This window comes from Elaeis guineensis, chromosome 12 (genome assembly GCF_000442705.2).
Source record: "Elaeis guineensis isolate ETL-2024a chromosome 12, EG11, whole genome shotgun sequence".
NCBI lineage: Eukaryota > Viridiplantae > Streptophyta > Magnoliopsida > Arecales > Arecaceae > Elaeis > Elaeis guineensis.
Genome location: NC_026004.2, coordinates 18,050,342 through 18,070,614, shown reverse-complemented (window position 1 = coordinate 18,070,614; position 20,273 = coordinate 18,050,342). Strand labels below are relative to the sequence as shown.

Below are 20,273 nucleotides of genomic sequence, written 5' to 3'. Positions count from 1 at the left end.
TGGACCGTGCATGGACCGCATGAGGTCGCGCATGGACCGCGTGAGACCCATGGTGAATCGGGCTTCACATCTGGACCACACGCTAGACCGCGTAGTAGACTGCACATCCAGCTAGGCCGTGTGCTGCGAGCAGCGTATACCTATGGACCATGCGGGCCTGCACGCTTGAGGGCCTACACCGTGGGCTTCTCTGTCTTAGGTCTGCAGCTGTGGGCTTCGCTATAGTGGGTCAAATTTGAAATGCCAAAATCCAACATCTAATTAAATAGAAGGGATTATGTGGATAATTATCGTGATCATATCTCTCTTAGATGTTGCATGGTTACTAAGAAATACGATCCGAGTCACATCTGAGCATTTTCAGGAGCACATTCGTGGAATCTATTCAATTTGTTTTCCCCACCATAAATACTAAGCATCAAAAAGAAAAAAAAGAAAATGGACACTTACAAAGAGCCCCCATAAACTTGTGAAGTATTTAGTTAAATCACATTTAATCTAACAAAAATTTTAATACCAATTTTCTTTGTTCCTCATTTTTTTGGTACATATATCTTTGTTGTTCTAAATCGTTGCCTTCGGCCAGCTTTTTGTTTTTTCGGTTTTGCTTTTTGCTTTTTTCTTTTTTGAGGGGTTTGTCAAACTTGCTTTCTCAAGTATGCTCGTAACTCAACAATCCTATGCAGTTCAATTGATGGAAGTTAAAGCCAAAGTCCTTCAAAATATATTTTAACTCAGAATTTAGCTCTATTTATGGTATCAACCTTCATCATCCTACACTACTTGATCCCCTTATGAATGAAACCATTCTGTATAACCAATAAGGAACTTATATAATGATGTTCAATTATGTCAGCGGGTTGCTTGTTATAGTTTCATTAATACTTTTTCTTTATTTTGATAACATGGATGGCTCATATAAGTTTACTATAAAGATCCATTTGGTTGGGCAGATTAGATAATTTTTAAAAATTATTTATTGAAAAAATGATCATCAAAAAAAATAAATTTTACTATATTTGATTAATAGAAAAATTATTTCAAAAAATAATACTGAAAAAAAATTACTACGTTTGATTGGAGGTAAATTTATATAGGAATATGATCAAATTTATAAATATATCTTTTAACATAAAATATTTTTTTAATATTAGGATAGTATTTTCATCTCCAATTAGTTTTTATATAATAACTATAATCATGTAATCTTTTACATAATATCATTTTTATTTTTTTTATAAAAAAAAATTATTAAATAAATTTAAAAAGATATCAGAATAAATTCAATAATTATATATATAATTTTATTGAAAATATTTTTACCAAATATAGATTACTATCACTTAAAAATTTATCAAATATTAATTCTTTCATAATATTTATTTTATTTTTTTTCTTGAAAAAAATAAGTATGGAGACTATCAACTATTTTACAATCTATTTCCTCTCTTTTTCAAATCAAACATAATAATCTCATACGAAAATCATTTTTTCATACCAAATTAACTTCAATCAAATAGCTCCTAAATATATTCAATAGAATTAAAAAATAAAACACTAAGAAACCACATAGGGACATGCGGTACATTCATTCAAATCATGCTTAAAAAAAAAAAAAAAAAACAGCCAACTCGTGGTATTATTTGCTTTTTGATAAATATATATTGTAACCAATCGTCGGGTACCTTTCCAAGTCGGTAAATCATCTACCCACAGGCTTCCAAGTATGTCTTCCAAATAAGCCCTCCAAGTAATTTCTTATTCCACGAAGGTGTGGGGTTCTAATTTTACTCCTTCAGGCTTTCCTGGGTCGCCATTTCCATCGTGTCTAGGAGCTCCTCTTTCTCTCGCGGATTGAATCGCATCGGAGAAGGAGAGGCAGAGGCTGAGAGATGGGCAGCACGCGAACCAACTTCTACAAGAATCCCTCCTTCGCCTACAACAAAGACTTGAGCCTGTCCTCCGTCCTCCAAAACCTCAGAGGTATCCTCTTTCTCTCTTTCTCTCTCCTCCCGGCTATTTTTTTCAATTCATCTGCTATTCGTTTCCAGCATACAATGCCGCGACTGGAAACGCACCATCCACCACCGCTACCAGCGGCGAACCAACTCCGGAAGAGAGTCCGGAGAACAAGAAGTATGCCCCCTCTCATTCACGGCATCGGAAGCGGAAGCACGAAGGAAAGCGGCACCAGGAGGCAGCGAGTGCCGAGGAGCAAAGCCAGACGAGTTTCTCCCATCAAGGCTACATCGAGAAGATAAGGCAAAGCCATCCTCCTTATGTCCTCCTTTTATCGTGTCCAAAATTCAATTTTTTGATGAACTAGAATCGATTCATGCCGTCATGCATCGGTCCAGTCTTTTCCCTGTGAGCCTTCAAATCCCATTTAGCTTTTGGTTCAACTTTCAATTGCTTGTATACCGTCACGCCAAAATCCTATTTTGGGGTGCCTACCAAATTGTATCACTCAATGGTTATTGATGGAAGAAAATGTAACTGAAAAGTTGATTTTTTTTTTTTTTTTTCCATGTTCCATCAAATTGGGAGCTGATTTTATTTCCCCGAAACTTTTGCTACATATCCAAGATGCTCACCTAGTTACCATTAGTAAAGTCACCGAGGAGTAAGGGAAGCTTGACAGATTGCTAAAGATGGAAGTGGGCAATGATACTAATGGAGCATCATTAACTGCAAAATTTGCTTGCATAATGAACATGACAAGGAGCATTCATAATATTGCTAATGATTTGGTATATGAACGTGGTATTAGTGAAACACTCGCGATTAAACATGCCCTATGAGTGAAAATGCATAGGCTTCAGGAGAAGTTGCCTGTAGCATGATATGTCTTTGGCCAAGTTGTTAGGATTTGACACCTCGAGATTCAGCCCACATTGAGCCCACAGCGAGGTTCGCGGCGAAAAACGGAGTCCAACGAGACCAAGATCACCTGAAACGGAGCACGGATGGAGGAGATACGAGCTTATGAAGTCGGCACGAGAATCGAGGCGGCGGAGGACCGCCGGCGGCGGGCGGCAGCGGCGCGGCCGCAGGCGGCGGCGCGCGGGACGCGCGTCCCAGGCCTGCGTGGGATGCGGGACCCAGGCCCGCGCAGGACGCGCGACCCAGGCCTGCGCGGGACGCGCGTCCCAGGCCCAGGCCCGCGCGGGACGCGCGACCCAGGCCCAGGCCCGCGCGGGACGCGCGACCCAGCGGCCTGCTGGCCCTTGCCCCGGTCCACCGTGGACCGGGTGGTCCACGGCGCGGTCTGTGGACCGCGTGGGCGTTTCCCACACGTTTCTCGCGGTCCACGGCACTATTCCGTGGACCGGAGCGCGATCGGACGGCCCAGGTGATTCCCGGTCTTGATCCGACGGTCCAGGAGGGTTTTGGCTTTGTTTAGGATTCCTAATCCCTCTCTAATCAAGGATTAAAGTCAGTTTATACCTTTAAAAGGCCTGAGAACGAACAGAAGAAAGGGGGTTCGGTTTCTCGCCGCCGTACGAACCGAGAGGAGAGAGAGAGGCGTGAGGCGCTGTGAGAGAAGGAGCAGGAGGCTCCTGGACAGCGGTCGCTAGGCTCTTCAGGGGTTCAGGGGGGTCTCCAAGAGAGAGAGAGCTTTTGTGAGGGGAACTTTATGTGAGAGAGAATTGGGTGTACAAGGGTTGAGGGTGAGGTCTCCTCTTGTAAAATTTTCTTTTCATAGTGAAGTTTGCATGCCCCGTGGAGGCGAGCCCTTTTGTGGCTGATCCACGTATTTTGATTGTTTTTCCTTTTGTTTTGTTTCTTCTTTCTTTCTGCTGCATCGCGTGGTACTGAAAGGGTCTTGGGAGGTGGTATCCTGGCCAGACATCCACCCAACAAGTGGTATCAGAGCAAGGCGGTACAAGGACGCAGATTGCAGTGGTGGTGAGCAAGACTGAAGATGGAGAAAACAGGAACAATCAAGATGGAGATCAACAAGTTCGATGGTAAGAGCAATTTCTCCTTGTGGCAGGCAAGGGTGAAGGATGTGCTCATCCAACAGGGGTTGATCGATGCTCTCTTGTGCGATGAGAAGCCGACCACCATGGAGGTGCAGGATTGGAAACGGCTACAGATGCAGGCGGTGAGTACCATCCGCATGTACCTGGCGGATGAGGTGGTGATCCATGTGCTGAGCGGGACTTCCCCGACGGTGCTGTGGTCGAAGCTCGAGGAGTTGTACATGGCGAAGTCTCTCACCAACACTCTTTTCCTCTGGAGGCAGTTTTACCAACTGCGGATGACTGAGGGACAGAGCGTGCAGGAGCATCTGAGCCACTTCCAGAAGATCCTCATCGACTTTCTCAGCGTTGGCGAGAACGTTGAGGAGAAGACCAGGGCGCTGGTTTTGCTGGCGTCGCTTCCCTCTTCGTACGAGTCCTTGGTGATTGCTCTTCTAGTGGGGAAGAGCACTATCAAGATGGACGAGGTCACCGCGGCGATACTCCAGAACGATGTTCTCAGGAGGGAGAACCCAGCTTCGAGCTCAGGTGTCGATAGCTCAGCTTTGGTGGCTTCTGGAGGTGCAGGAGGCGGTAGACGGAGCGACAGGAGATCGCAACGAGGGCGGTCTAAGTCCAGGAGGGACTTGAGCAAAACCAGGTGTTACCGGTATGAGGAGTTGGGGCATCTAGCCAGAGATTGCCCCTAACTGAAAAATCGGACGGTGGCTGCTGTAGCGACGGCCGGTAGTGATTCAGATGGAGATGTCCTGGAGATATCTGACGAGGTATCTACTTCTTCCCAGCAGTGGATATTAGATTCTGCATGCCTCTATCATGTGTGTTGCAGAGAGGAGCAGTTTGACTCTCTGGAGAACAGTGAGAGCACTGTATATCTGCCGAATGGATCGAGCTGTGCGATCAGAGGCATTGGGACGGTCAGTTGGAGGACACATGACGGTGCAGTGAGGAGATTGGGGGAGGTCCGATACATACCCGATTTCAGGCGGAATCTTATCTCACTTAGCAGACTGGATTCAAGAGGCTACAGGACGGTAGCTGGTGGAGGAATCCTGAGGGTGCTACGCGGCGATAGGATTGTGCTGGAGGGGAAGAAGGGGAGCAGAGGACATTATTACCTGGCAGGGAGCCCAGTGCGAGGTGGAGCATCGGGAGCCAGGTGGAGCCCAAAGCGAGGTGGAGCTCCAGGAGGCGGATCGGGCACGAGACAGGAGACTCGGGAGGACGAGAGGCGACGTCGCAAGGTAAGATTCCTATTGCCGCAGGATGATGCCCCGAGCAGGTCTCAGGTCAGGAGGAGCACAGCATACGACGGAGATGGGATCGAGCAGCCTAGCTCGACTCCCATGTTTGCCCATTCATGATCAGCAGGCGATTGCCCCAGGGCATGGGGGCGAGGAGATCCAGAAGCTCTCGGAGTTTGGAGGAGGCCGAATATCGAGTCGAGGTGGAGATTGTTAGGATTTGACACCTCGAGATTCAGCCCACATTGAGCCCACAGCGAGGTTCGCGGCGAAAAACAGAGTCCAACGAGACCAAGATCACCTGAAACGGAGCTCGGATGGAGGAGATACGAGCTTATGAAGTCGGCACGAGAATCGAGGCGGCGGAGGACCGCCGGCGACCGGCGGCGGGCGGCAGCGGCGCGGCCGCAGGCGGCGGCGTGCAGGACGCGCGTCCCAGGCCCGCGTGGGACGCGGGACCCAGGCCCGCGCGACCCAGGCCTGCGCGGGACGCGCGTCCCAGGCCCAGGCCCGCGCGGGACGCGCGACCCAGCGGCCTGCTGGCCCTTGCCCCTGTCCACCGTGGACCGGGTGGTCCACGGCGCGGTCTGTGGACAGCGTGGGCGTTTTCCCACGCGTTTCTCGCGGTCCACGGCACTATTCCGTGGACCGGAGCGCGATCGGCCCAGGTGATTCCCGGTCTTGATCCGACGGTCCAGGAGGGTTTTGGCTTTGTTTAGGATTCCTAATCCCTCTCTAATCAAGGATTAAAGTCAGTTTATACCTTTAAAAGGCCTGAGAACGAACAGAAGAAAGGGGGTTCGGTTTCTCGCCGCCGTACGAACCGAGAGGAGAGAGAGAGGCGTGAGGCGCTGTGAGAGAAGGAGCAGGAGGCTCCTGGACAGCGGTCGCTAGGCTCTTCAGGGGTTCAGGGGGGTCTCCAAGAGAGAGAGAGCTTTTGTGAGGGGAACTTTATGTGAGAGAGAATTGGGTGTACAAGGGTTGAGGGTGAGGTCTCCTCTTGTAAAATTTTCTTTTCATAGTGAAGTTTGCATGCCCCGTGGAGGCGAGCCCTTTTGTGGCTGATCCACGTATTTTGATTGTTTTTCCTTTTATTTTGTTTCTTCTTTCTTCCTGCTGCATCGCGTGGTACTGAAAGGGTCTTAGGAGGTGGTGTCCTGGCCAGACATCCACCCAACAAAGGTCATTGAGTTTTCATTTGGATCTTGCATAGGTCCAGACCGTTTACAGCCCTGGTTTGATTCTAAGTGCCTTGTTCATAATTCAGAACTTGTTGTCAGTCTGATGCAACGGTTCATGTATACATAAATTAAGAGTTGCTTCTTAGAGCATGTGACATGTTTTAACTTCAGCATCATTTACAATTTTATATTTTCCTTACGGCACCTGTACTTTCAGCCGTCCTTGTCATGGATGGCAGTCTGTCAAGTTTGTCAGATGTTTCATTTTATTGTTTTATTTGGTTTGCTAAATTACAGGAAAGAAATAGGAACTTCTCGGTTTTCCCTTGATACATCTCCACGTTCAGTGGTAGGTTTTTGTTCTCATTTTTATTTTCCAGAAGCAACTTTGATCAAATTATTGTTTACTTCAGACCATGCTTGGGCTTTCACAATTTGATAGTATCCTCATACATCTTTTGACAGGGGACTTCCAGCAGGAATTGTGAGCCCGTTATGAATTGTAAAGGTTAATTCTTTTGAAGATATGCGCATTGACTTATAAATTTTCATTGCATATATAATTGTTTTGAAATTAGAAGTTGTTCAATCAATTTTGTCTTGTAGGTGCTTAATGAACTGACTTATGTATCTCTATTTCTACAATTAATATGATGATGCATATATGTAACCAGTAAGACAGCAACAATATGTAGATAATGGTTTGGAAAATTTTTAGTGGAACCATGACATCCTGCATTGAGGAACCTTTGTTTACTTCTACTAGCAAGATTTATTATATCTGTTGGCGTTTTTTTTAAAAAAAAGAAAAATCTGGTAAATCATTGTAGCTTGTGGTGTTTAAAGGTTCCATTCTTCTTTCTTCTAGTTTTTGTTATATTTTTGAAGGAAGCTTTTGTGGCCTCAGGGGGTGAAAGAACTTCATCTGAAGAATGTGAAGAAAAACTGGATGCATCCATTCCTGGTAAGTTTCCTTGATGCACGAAATGTATCTTACTCAAGCTTAACTATATTAGTTTTCACATTTTTATTCTTGTTTAAATTTTTTAAAAAATAAATTCGTGTGTAGATTTTGTCATTCACATGTGATCTTCTTTCCTTGATTTGAAAAGGTGGTTTGGTGACTTCAACCCATGTGATATCCTGACCGTTTGTGCAAAAAATAGGTCTCAAATCCTTTTACTGTGGTTCAACAGTCAACTAACCATATGACTTAACTGATTAGTGCCATGTTGTCAATTTCTTTTTTAAAAAAAAAAACTTCAAAAAAAGGAGCAGTAGATGCAAGGATCAATTTTATGACTTGAAACAGTATTAAAAATAGAAAGGTGTGAATTTTGCAAATAGATTCCTAGAAGATATCATAGAGGAACATGTTTGGTTAAGTCTATGAACAGGCAATTACTGCCCTATTAACTTCTAATTGTAGACTTTAAGCCATATGTTCTTTTTCCTTGTGTAGTCTCCATAATTACAAAGATTTATAATAATAAAATTCTCAAGCAGTTTCTTTAAATATTGCCTAAATTTTTTGTTTCGAAATTTAATCATGACTTTACCAAAATGCTGTTCTTTTTCTACATTCTATTGCATGATTTGTGGATTCCAAATTTTATTTAGATGTGTCATTTGTTTTTGCACTCACAAGTATGTGTGTGCATGATTTTGCCTGCTGCCTTCCTGGCTGATTTGTGATTTTCAAATTTTATTTTACATGCATCATGTATGTATAAGTCTGCCTCAGGTCAGTCAACTTTCTAGTCACCATCATGTCACTTTTGTTGCAGATTTCTCTGTCTTCAGCTCTTCTTCATTCAATGATCATGTACTGTCTTGAAGCAGTAATCTGTGTTGTGATGTCAAATTTGTTTCTTAAATTTCTTTCTAACCTATGATTCTGCCTTTATTCCTTGCATCTACTGGACTGTTGACTGCATGAACTTACTGTTCCTCCAATTACATCTCAATTATGCCTCCTACTCATGTTAAACACATTCCTGCTCCCTTGATCAACCCTGCTGTGGTATGGTTAGTTTATCTTTCTCACAGGGTCAGTTCTCAGTGCATGATACATATTGAGTTTAGAAAGTTTTAAATGATTTATGAAGTGATATATACATGTACAGTTCTGTTTCTTTTGTGAATTAATTTCAGTTTTCTATGAGTACGTAAATATGTCGCATGCACAGTGGGATTTCGACATGCCACTCTTATTGTGTTTTACAAGATGGTTATAACTGTGTATTTAGCTTATAACCCTGTTGAGATTTGCATTAGTTAGTATTTCTGCTTATATCCCTGTGGAGATTTGCATTAGTCAGTATTTCAGCTTTTGCCCATCTCTTTCTGGTCAATCAATATTTTCTATTGCCATAGCATTTTCTTGTAGTACTATAATTGCTCATGACTAACAGTTGTTACTAAAGTTCTGTTTCTGCAAATACACTTAATGTGTAAAACTAAAATTTCACCTTTGTTTTTCAGAAGCATCATCTAGATATATTGCACTATGCTTTAATTTTTTGCAAGCATGACGACCATACATCAATTAAGTAAGAAGTTGACGTGTAGGCATCTAAAATCTTGCATGCTATCTTTTTTTGGTTGTAATTTCTGTCTTACAACTTTGGTTATCATTTCGCAATTCTGTGAGAAGGTGCATTATCTGTTTTCTGTTGTTTCACAGGCTGTGGTTGGTAATAAACCTGTATGTTCTAGCAACGTTAACCTTCCCTCTCTTTTTGGTTTATCAGAAACTTTTTGATCGATATAATGTGCCCTCATACAATGATGGGACGACTGATGGTTTATGAGAAACCATATTCCTTCTTGTCCCTTTCAATGATCTTGAAGAATCTCAGTCATATTTAAAAGTTTTGACATATTCTGTTTGATTCTAGGTTTTACGACAAGAAACATGCGGTGAAAATTTTTTGCAGTTTCTTTTGCATTTCTGGATTTTTAGCGGCCATGAATTCTGATTCAGTGTAATCTTCTTTTCAGCTCATGCAGAAGAGAGTAATCGAGTTAAGGAGAGACATGAACAACGCTTTCCTTTACCTGGAGAGCCAGCCTGTGTCTTATGTGGACGTTATGGAGAGTATATCTGTGATAGGGTGAGATTGGAAGTCATCAAAGATTACCTTCTGTTGAGTCATTTGTTGTTGCCAGAAATTCATATTAGCTGTTAAATGTTGTTCCAATCCAGACTGGTGATGATATCTGCAGCATAGATTGCAAAACTGAACTACTGGAACTCAAAGATCTTCCCCTGGTTGAGGTTTTTCATACCTACATGCACTTGGTTATTTCAAGATTAGTTAAATTCAAAATTAGCCATGTAACTTCGAATCTTTTCTTCTCTTTTCCCACAGAGAACATTTAGTCACAAGGAATTGCCATGGCAAACTGGACCTGAAGATGTGTTACAGATGCCTGAGTTAGAGAAGGATGCTTGGGATGAGGACAGGCATCAGTGGTCCTCTGATGCCCAGAAGACGTTCAGTCTGTCTACATATAAATGGTACAATTCACTATAAATGTTTTATTTGATGGTCTATGTTTACATTTGCAAATTCAAGCACTTGGATTGGTCAACTATATATGTCTAGCTTCTTGGCTCCTTGAAATATTGTTTGATGCTTGTTCTACCCACTGCTGGAGAAAGGAGGTGGGGGTGCGGGGAGCTGAAATTCTGGAACTACCTAATACATATACTGTTAAGAAAATTGAGATTTGCTCTCTTGAAAATCTTATGATACCCAAGGAAAGAGTGCAAAAGTTGTGGCTCGTTCGGATTTTTTTCACTAGTTTTCCCAGAGAATCTGGGTTCTTGTTTTTTATGGTTGTGTAAAAGAAACCCAATGTTTTCAAAGAAACCAAGATTTCCACTACTCCCTCTCCCCATAGAAATCCCACGTAAATCCACAAAAATCTAATTAAAATTAAGTTATCTGTCTTTTTCCATGGACGATGTTGTTACCTGGTCATATGGACCATTAATTTTGCAACATGACGTGGTTTTTGTAATTATAACTGCTTTTTTTATGCAACTTATGCTTTATTTTTTATAACTTTTTAGAACTGACCTCAGCCTTTCATTTAAAAAAGGCATGAATTCATTTCAAAGAGAGGAAAAATATCCTCATATGTATAATAGAGATGATTAAAGGAGGAAGAAGAAGAGGCACTAACTGCATATATTAGGTTCAAATTCATAAGAACTTCTCATTGTCCATATGCAGCAATAGCCAATCTAGTGCTTTACTTTTTTATTAATTTTAATATATGATAAAATTTTTTTAGATCTTTAGACTGTTTGTGTCACCCCCTGGACCAGAATTCTAGCTCTGCCGCAGGTTTTACCTCAATAGTTATATCCAATCTTAAGGTGCTTTGACACCTTAACAAGCAATAGAAGCCAATTCTGTTAACTTGGAAGCTTCTCCAATAACCAAAGGTAAAGTGGGATATAATTTCTTTATGATCAAGTGTTTTAATGAGGAATACAAAGAATAATAAAATAGAGAGGGAAAAAACATCAGCTGTAAGAAATGCAAAGCTGCAGTCATAATCAATCTGGAGAAGAATTTGGCAGAGACGGAATGACTTGCATATGAAATTTCACTAGCCAATATCCAAAAATGTCCACTTAAATTCAACAGCTACTTATTGGCATGTCTGCAGAGGCATGGAGCTAATATTTTCTGCAATCAATGCAACACACAGTGACTGATGATGAAGCATAATTCAACCGACTTAGACTTAGCTAGTGAAAACCTGGTTAAAACTAGTTGAGGAGTTCAAGGCTGATGTACCTTTCAAGGCTTTCAGTCTTTTGCCTGGTTCAAACTAGTCAAATGATTTTTAAGCTCTTTTGCCCTCAATCTGACTTTGATTTACTTGATGTTTGGTAATCTTGTTCACCTTTTAGAGAATGAGTGATTCATGCTTTTACTGCATTTTCTTTCTACTATTTGTTTCTTGTTTTGTAAAGGGTTTTTAGGGTCCCTTTTTTCGTACTTTGTGAAGAATAAATTTGCTGCTTCTCAACAAAGATATTGTAAGCTGATCCAATTACTGAAAAGTGTTGAATATGACAAAAATATCTCATCTGTCTTTGTAAAATTTGATATGATTCTGAAAAAATGATACATTTTTGCAACTTTCTACATAAGTTCAAGCATGGATAGGAAAATACAGTGTGTTCTTTTTGGAAGCAAGACCACGGTTACTTGATTCTATCAAGGACTGGGAAAGCAAAGACTTATGCACCACCAACACCAAGAGACCTGTCCTAAATTCTCTCTCTCTCTCTCTCTCGTGTATCTTTCCTAGTTTGTATCTTGTAAGTCTGTTGTCTTGGTCATATTAGCATTTGTAGATGCTTAACATGTGAATTTTTTTATAACAGTTGGAGATGTCAAAAGCCTGGCCACCTAGCGGAGGATTGCTTGGTGAAAATAGGTTCTTCCAATCGATGCAGCCAGGTTTTACTTTCTTTAAATTTAAATGCTATCATTTAATGTTTGCACCTATTATTGCACTTATTAATATCAAAACATAATATTTGGTAGTACCTTTGTTTCTCTTAGGAACTGGTGTCGGATTACAGATTGAACCCAATACCTAAAGACCTACGTGCCCTCTACAAAAGGTTTACTTCTTGTGTCATTTAGCTGTGGAGGAATATTTCTTTACATATATGTGTTTTCTTTATAATTTATATTGTTATGGCAACCATGCATGTCATGAATATGTGCTGATATTTATTTTAAATCCTCAGAATAATATTATTTTAATTAGTTGTATAGATCTAATCTAGTTAAAGTGAATAATCTGAAGTTGCATTTAAATTCATTTAGTAGTAACCAGTAGTTTCAAGCCTATTAAGCCAGCAAACACATCACAGTACTCATCCATGGACACCTTCCATAGTTTGCTACAATATTTATGTGAGATATTATATTCTCCATGCCAGCCCTGCAAGCTTATATGAAAAAATAGTCTTGAACTAAGATTTTATTGGTTTGGCAAATCAATACAAGTCCTTGCTTTAGATAGAAATATATTTTTCCCCTGGAAGGTGATACTCATTAATTTGAAATGCGGTTATCTGGGATTTAAAAGTTTCTTTTCATATGGGAGGGAGAGTGGTGGGGAAACCCTTAGATAATGAGGCAGAAGTTGTTAATGTGTCAGTAGGTTTCACTTATGTAATGATGGAAAGGAGAACATCAAGCTGTAGGTAGAGAGTGAGTGTTGAGGTTGAGGGAGGAAGTCATCAACAAATAGCATTGGGGAGTCATATATCAAAATCTTGAGGTGTTGCATGGAGACACAAATTTGAGGTGGCAGAGGGTTAGGATTTGGTATTAGGTAGGCTTCATGCAGAGGCTGAGTATTTTTAATAAACCTTGATCTAATATGCCACAAAAGGAGGAATAAAATCCAGAATATGGAGACTAATAACATATGATCAATTTAGGTTCTATATTAACTGCAAATCTAGGCGAGTGCAGCCAACCGAGTCTATTTTATATTTGGTGACTTTGCAAAGTTTCTCTATAAGAAGAATGTGATCTAGGTTTTTCTTCTAAAGGTAGAAAAAGAATGAGGTGATCAAAAAGTCTTATTAGATTTTCAGAAAAGGCACTTGTGTGACTTTGTTCAGGAAAGTGGTAGAGTTTTTTTCTGGAAAGCAATAAACCTAGTTCTCTTTGAAAGGTGAAAAAGATTGAGGCCATCTCAATCCTTGATCAACTTATAATAATCATCCTATATTTTAAGGAAAATTAAATAAATTAGTAATGGTGGAGGACTTATTTATATGGTTACACTGATCACTCAATTGACATTTCAGAACTAAAAAATTATTGAAGCAATGACTCTTCATTATTTATAGAGTTGGAGCATTATGTCCATGTAAGGAGGATTACAAGTACCTGTCTATTGGAATATACCATGGAATTGGTTTTTATATGCACTGGTGCAAGTATTTCATATGATATACAACCATTTTGATGAGTATATAGTGCTCTGATATGTGCCCTGATATAAATAATTCACATGATTTATAACCATTTCAACCAGCATATAGTGCTATGAGATGCTTTTCAATGTCGATTATTTTCACAGCTCATAAATAATTGAGTCCTTTGGACATTGCTTTCAGTCTTTCTCATGTTCCAGTAGCTTATAACAGCTGGTCTGGTCTTGTATGTCTTTGCAGGCCACAAGTAACATTGTTTTGTAATATACTGTTTGGCCATTTTTATTTCACCTTCATTTTCTTTTTATTTTTGTAAACTGAAATATTTTCTCCTTAAATATTATCCCTTTAGCTTGAACTGTAGATTTACAAGTTTATCTTTGTTAGGCTTAAATTCTATTTGATATATGGTTTAGTGTTTCTCCTGTGGTTTTCCTATTTCTACTATCTAATATCTCTTGTATTCTGCAGATGCCAGCAAATAGGAAAGAACTCATCTAGTGCAACATGCAATACTTGTCATGGCTCATCAAGTTTGGCACTGTGCCTTGACTGTAACATGGTCTTCTGCGATAGGTTAAGTTCTTATCCTGAATTCTTTTGTTTGTACTTACATGTACTTGTTTTTCTCAATATAGTGAGGCAATCTTTAAATGGTACGTTGGTTATACATTTACAACCTCTAACGTTATTCATGGCTTAAAGACAGTAGCAGTTTTGGAGCCGTTTCTTTTCATTCTCCACATAATCTTCCATTCATCTAATTGCAGTTAGTCAAGTTTATTTTGAAAAGTTGCATCAGGTATTATGGGATGCAAAGCTTTTGCTGGCCAATAGATCAACTTCGTGCGTATTTGGCTCAGTTCAATTTGCAAGAGCTCATCTATGTGTTGGATCTTCGTTTTGTTATCACACCATTTTGAGGAATGAGTAGCTATAGTTTCTTAATTGCTTTCAACTCCAATTTATGCCAGAGTTGGAGGGTATCAAATTGATTTAAGCAATGCTTTGCTGCTTAATTGGTAGAACTGATCTTCTCCCAAGAGGAAAAAGGAGAAGAAAAGAACCAAAGTTATTAAGGAGTTGGAAATGGCATGTAAAACTTTGCAGTTAGCCTGATATGGCTAAGTATAACCGTAGTAGGACTGTATCAATATTAGAAAATGTTCAGTGGTTTTGGTTCTCTCCACCATTGATAAGATGATTTAAATTTAATTAAATCCGTGAAATAGGTCTCTAAGCCGATTTTTTTAGTTAAACAATTAAGCGTAGTTCATGATTTGATTAAAGCAAGACCTGATCATACTTAAATCTGAAACATGTGCATTGTATAGATATTCTATTCCTTTGTGTGCCACCTGTGCAGTGTCTTGCATTACGATCTACCACAAATTAGAAGCTAAAGCTTTTATATCCGTTAGCACAGCCTTTCTGGATCATGAAACCTTCTAGATGTTAACACCTATAAATTAGCTGCAATGGTTGAAGGAGAAACTGCACATATAGATCAATTAGTTAATTGCAAACATGGATCATATCAATCATATAATTTTATGAAAGACAGCGAGATCACAAAGAGATGTTAACAAAATAATAGATCTGAGGACTGCACTTGATGATACGAGTGTTTCACCATTTTATTTGGATAATTAAACTTGAGAAAGCTTAGTAAATGATGTAAATGGTCAATAAGCTAGATCTATACGATATATAATGGATTTTATGTAAGGAGCACTAGCTTTCTAGTGAGCAATTTGGTTTGTTTATCAGTTTATTTAACCAACATCTGACCTTTTTGGTTAAAACTGATAGTTTTGATGAGGGAAGGACAGAGAATTATGGGGACAGGTGGCAACTTTGTTCAACAAGGGACAAGGAAGGAAGGATGGGCCATGAAGTGCTTGTGGGGAGCAACTTACCATGACCTGCATATCCTGTTTAGATTAAGATACCTAATGGCTTCCGCACCAAAAATCTTTGCCCTCAACTACCTCTGGAAAAGTAGTGTAGCATGAAATGATATACAGTTCTGATGATAACATAAATGGTTGACCAGCCATCCTTGTTGATTATATGCTATATAGAATAATATACATGAGTATCATCCTATGCAAAATGTCAAGAATTGATTTGTCATTTTAAGTTTTATACACTTACATGCACAGGTTTGTGCTCAATTTTTTCAGTGTTAGTGTTATTGTTAAACCTGTGATAATCTGTGTTACCTAGCTATCTACACCAATGAGTTCTTTCTTTCTTTTAACCCTCTCCTTTGAATGGTTTTCACAGTGCAGGTCATTTGAAGGCACATATTTGTGCACACCCTTCTCATCAAAGGTTTTACTCTTATAAGCTTAAACGTTTGGTAAGCATGTTTCAGATGCAATTTAATGTAAATTTGCTATTTTTATTCTTTGATGACTAATTGGGTGGCTTAGAATTTTAATATACCCCTATTACATTAGGTGATATGCATGGGAAGATTCAAGTAGAATGTGGTTTCCTCCCTAGGTGGGGTGCAGTTGGTAGCTGAGTTGCAAAAACCTGTATTGCCTAGAAGAATATAATGTGTAATAACCAGCAATGAGATGTTGAGCCAACAGTAGATAAGAAGGCCAACCCTTCCTCTCTTAGCCTAGACCTACATTGTGCATAATGCAGGTCTCAGCCAAACATTTATACCGATAAGAAACTAATAATTTGCAGGAATGACTTCTTCGAAAGTCCTGACAATCCCCTCCAACAAAAGTTGCCTGGGAAGCATGAAGGAAAAAAAAAAAAACATTTACGTCGTCTTCAGAGTCATCTTTAAGTCTTGCATTCTAAACAAAAAATATTGGATAGTAGCACTCTGCAAAGTTCACCTTATTGTATCAGTTTGCTGGTTACTCCAATCACTGGAGAGAACATGAATGATCTTCATTCCCATATCCAGGAAGCAGATTCTGGCAAACCATGTGTTTGATTACCTTCTAGCTATTTTTTAACATTGTAATCAAACCATTTAATTATTGAAACACTGGCTCAGAGGATCAATTGTACTTTCTAAGACACAGGAATCTCTTTCAGATTACCTTAGCAAACAATATCTCGCTACTGGAATGGCCGATGCTATATAATGTAACATGAAAGTTACCCTGTAATACATCAGAATTAAATCGTGGCATCATTTCTCCAAGGATGTAAATAATAACATACTTAGGACCTTAAGGAGCCTCAGACTCCCTAAAACCCCCCCTCACCCATTTTTAAAGAAAAAAAAAGGATGCAGCAGCTTGAAAAGCTGGCCACTTGCTAGTTGTCAGTGGCTTTGACTTGCTGATTGCAGGGCAGAAGAAGTGTTCTCTAGAGTCTAGAATCCAAAAATACATCATCCTGAATGCCCAAAGAGTCTAAGCGTACATAAAAGAGCTCTGTCTCACCAGCTTTAATGATTCTGTCTCACTATTTCCTCTATTCCACAGAAATCTCAGCATCAACTTCTTGTATTGATTAATAGCACAGTTTCTGGTGCCTTAAGGTGGAAATTATAAATTGAGAAGGCTGAAGGTGCAGGTTGAGTTAGATTCATTCATTTCATACTGGGATGGGGATTATTTTAAGCTTGTCTCAAACCAGTCCTATTATGCAATTGTTGGTCCTATCCCTTCTAGCAATGATCATCGGCTGTTGCACAAGTTCCAGGATTTTTCATCCGCGCTAACTTCCTAATGCTAACGTCTAATTCTTCCTAATGCTAACGTTCAACTCTTATTCAAGCACTTGTTTTCCTTTTGAAATCTCTTCTGCTTCTCTTTTTCCTCCAAAAAAAAGGAGATTCTTAACAGCTTAACATAAATATGTAAACTGCGGAATCCTGTTCAGAAGGTCTACATATTCTTTACTGGCCTCATCTGTTATGCCCATATCAATACCAGTTCATCTTGGTGCAGGTAAAATGCTGCAAGTCGACTTGCAATGTAACAGAATTGAAGGATCTTCTAGTTTGCCACTATTGCCTTGATAAGGCCTTTGACAAGTTCTACAATATGTATACAGCCACATGGTATTTTCTTTGCTTCTTACTGACATTTTCTGTTATTTGTACGAGAACATCATTGTCGTTCATTTCTGAAGTCGTGAACCTTGCAGCCATACTTGGAATGGATTTTATCAACAATAAAAGATGATTTCCTTTGGAAACCTGATTAAATTCACTTGGAGTTTCTTGAATGTTCAACATTTGACAAGTTCATCATTTGCAGGAAACTATAGGGAAAATTAAGGCAGTGGAATTTTCTTGAAATGAAACATAAATGCTTCACACTTGTTTCCATTTCCACGTGCATCCACTTGAATTTTTTTCTCCTTTTCTTTCCTTTTGTCTGCTCAACATTTTCAGTTTGCTCTCTTTAGGAATGGGACTGGACTTTCTGTCATCTGGGGTTCCATTTGTTGTGATGACCATTTCACTTGGTATGTTCATGAAATTGCACAGTTGACATATAATAAACTATGATGCTATAGAATAGACCAAATTTAAGCTGTTAGTGGGACCAATGTATACAGGCATCGAATGAACTGCTACGGTTCTGATGTAGAAGGCAGTGCATCTATTATCAAAAGCAATATGCAAAGAGATCCAAGCGGCCAGCTCAGTGACTTCATTTTCTGATGATTACTGTTGCCTACGGATGGTATTTGAATTGACCCTGGTATGTTATGATTAATGTCCTGTTGTTATCCACTGGCCCTATTCCATGCCATCTTTTATGGATATTGGCATTGCGGTATGTGTAATCATGTTTGCCTCATGCTTTTTCTTAGGACTTGCATTTAGATGCTTGCCGTGGCCCCCCTATTATTCATTTTCTGATAATATTGCAGAAAATCATATTTATGGACTTCTCAAAGCAAATAAATTTATTGATATATTTGCAGGGAATGATCTAATGCAATTTGGAAAAAATCAGCAGAACCTTAGCGCTTTGTGTTGGTTACGAGCTCTCTTCCTTTTATTACTTCTACAGATTAAATTGGAGGAAGATGAGTCCGCTAGTGTTGAATAACAGTGAGCAATTTACTGTGTCCAGCAGGTGTCATGTTAAAGTCCTTCTGTAATATGAGGCTTCCTGTTTTTCTAATTTGTTTTTTTCTGAATTTTTTTGTTTAAAACTATGTTGTATGCATGAGACATTAGTATTTTCATTGCTGAAAGAAGCTTCATGGAAGAAGTTGCAATAATCTGCTGAAATTACCAGTTTACTGCATTATATGCTTAACCAGGAGGTGGAAGAGAGAGAAGAGGGGAGGGGGAGGGAGGGATTTATTTCAGGTTTTGGCCTGTTGGAAAAAAATAGATATGCTTTATCCAGACCAGGCTAATATCCTACATAAGAGTAGAAAATTTAGCACAAATTGATCCTTTCTGATGTTCTCATGACCTATCTATCCCTCCTCTCTATCATGGCTGAGGCTGTGTCGAAGGAATCGAGCAATGACCTGGGCCACCTTAGTCACACAAAAAGGTTCCATATGCCGCATGGCTGGTGGGGGGATTCACCTTCCTTTGTGCAAATCTATTGTTGGGTCACTTATAATGCAGCTCTCAAAGCGTTCTAGATTTCATCATTTATCTGCTGCATAGATCTCAAAGCGACCAGTGGATGATCCAATGGTGGATTCCTGCAAAGCCTTTTTTTTTTTTTTAATTTAGTTTTCTAATTGTTATCCTGTTTTATTACCCTGGCAAATGAGGTATTATCCATCAACCAAAACAGAGGAAATTTCAATCATCCATAAGGACAAGACCAAACAACATTAAAAGAATAAAGGAAAAAATTATTATGAGGGCTATGGCTGTTGACCATAATGAATCTTTTACTATGGCTATCTGACAATTTCGTTAATCCATGTGTCATTTTTGAACAACACATTCCTGGAAGGCCATATAAAACTGACAAGATTTCTACCATAAATTGTCAGCTGTCAGCATCTTGACATTAAAAGCAAAAATAATATGCCAACATTCATATACCGATGAAATTGGTTAAGTGAATTGACTCCAGAAATTATTCAATAAATTGTGTGCGCAGGTCTTTATGATTCTTAACATATCTGATACAGGATTATTATTGTCAACAGTCATCAGAAACAAATATGAGTTATTTTTTAGTTACCTTCTTGTCCATATCCGGATTGTTCAGGTATGAAATGGATTCGGATGGATATCCATACCACTTTCACCCCTATTCGGAAGCAATTTGAGGGCAAGAAGAGAACCACATGCGTTTGTATTGTGGCCGATGCACTGGACCATGCAGCAAAATCACCGGAGCAATATTTTAGGATTCAAACATCAGATTGCTTCTCAAATTGGAGCACCCATGGAGGGTTTGGGTTGTACCTTTGGAGAGAAAGAATGATCAATCTTTTTTCGTGACATTGAGTCGTGCATTGCACAGATTTCAAAGCATGCCAATCCATTTCTTTCGTGTGCAGGTGAATTTTGTATAAGCCAATGGTTGACGTTGCAAAAGCAGAGAAATCATTCTTTGCATGAAAGATACAAACCGAACCCGCCCATAGACTCCTATAAGTTGTTCACTATTGATTTTTAACTTTTAATGATCCATCTTAGATTGGGATAGAGTTCAAATGGTGCATCTAGATGTAAGCTCTCATCCCTAGTAGATTGACAAAGGATCAACAAGTTCTTGGCATGCAGGGCCTAGCTTGGGCATTGAAAATGATGAATTTTAAATAGATCTAGCCCAAAGCCTAACTAAAAATGACAATACTTTAGGGCCGAGGCCCGGCCCATGATCAACTCTACTATGGGATAATTGATCTCTCGTCAGGCTTGATAGGATGTTTTCAAGCTTAGCTTGTT

General features: G+C 39.6%; 1 protein-coding gene across 2 annotated transcripts; it reads left to right on the top strand.

The window, feature by feature from the left end:
- Window positions 1-1,788: 1,788 nt before the first annotated feature.
- On the top strand, window positions 1,789-18,461 carry LOC105054986 (uncharacterized). Of its 2 annotated transcripts, none has more exons than XM_073246833.1 (16): window positions 1,789-1,983; window positions 2,052-2,262; window positions 6,709-6,760; window positions 6,877-6,919; window positions 7,319-7,375; window positions 9,415-9,527; window positions 9,620-9,685; window positions 9,786-9,934; window positions 11,825-11,900; window positions 12,006-12,067; window positions 13,874-13,978; window positions 15,692-15,767; window positions 17,335-17,447; window positions 17,798-17,857; window positions 17,951-18,096; window positions 18,323-18,461. In XM_073246833.1, the coding sequence occupies exons 1-15, from the start codon at window positions 1,893-1,895 to the stop codon at window positions 18,054-18,056; spliced, it is 1,380 nt and encodes a 459-aa protein (XP_073102934.1). In that variant the 5' UTR covers window positions 1,789-1,892; the 3' UTR covers window positions 18,057-18,096; window positions 18,323-18,461. The 2 variants fall into 2 exon arrangements, with proteins under 2 accessions (XP_073102934.1, XP_010934968.1); XM_010936666.4 differs by having other exon boundaries at window positions 1,791-1,983; window positions 9,620-9,691.
- The last annotated feature ends 1,812 nt before the right edge of the window (window positions 18,462-20,273 follow it).

Bases quoted from the DNA above. Each gene is read 5' to 3' on its own strand.
- LOC105054986 (XM_010936666.4), top strand. From the start codon at position 1,893: ATGGGCAGCACGCGAACCAACTTCTACAAGAATCCCTCCTTCGCCTAC. The intron at 2,263-6,708 runs GCAAAGCCATCC...GCTAAATTACAG, and splicing joins GGCTACATCGAGAAGATAAG to GAAAGAAATAGGAACTTCTC. The intron at 15,768-17,334 runs GTAAGCATGTTT...ATCTTGGTGCAG, and splicing joins CTTATAAGCTTAAACGTTTG to GTAAAATGCTGCAAGTCGAC.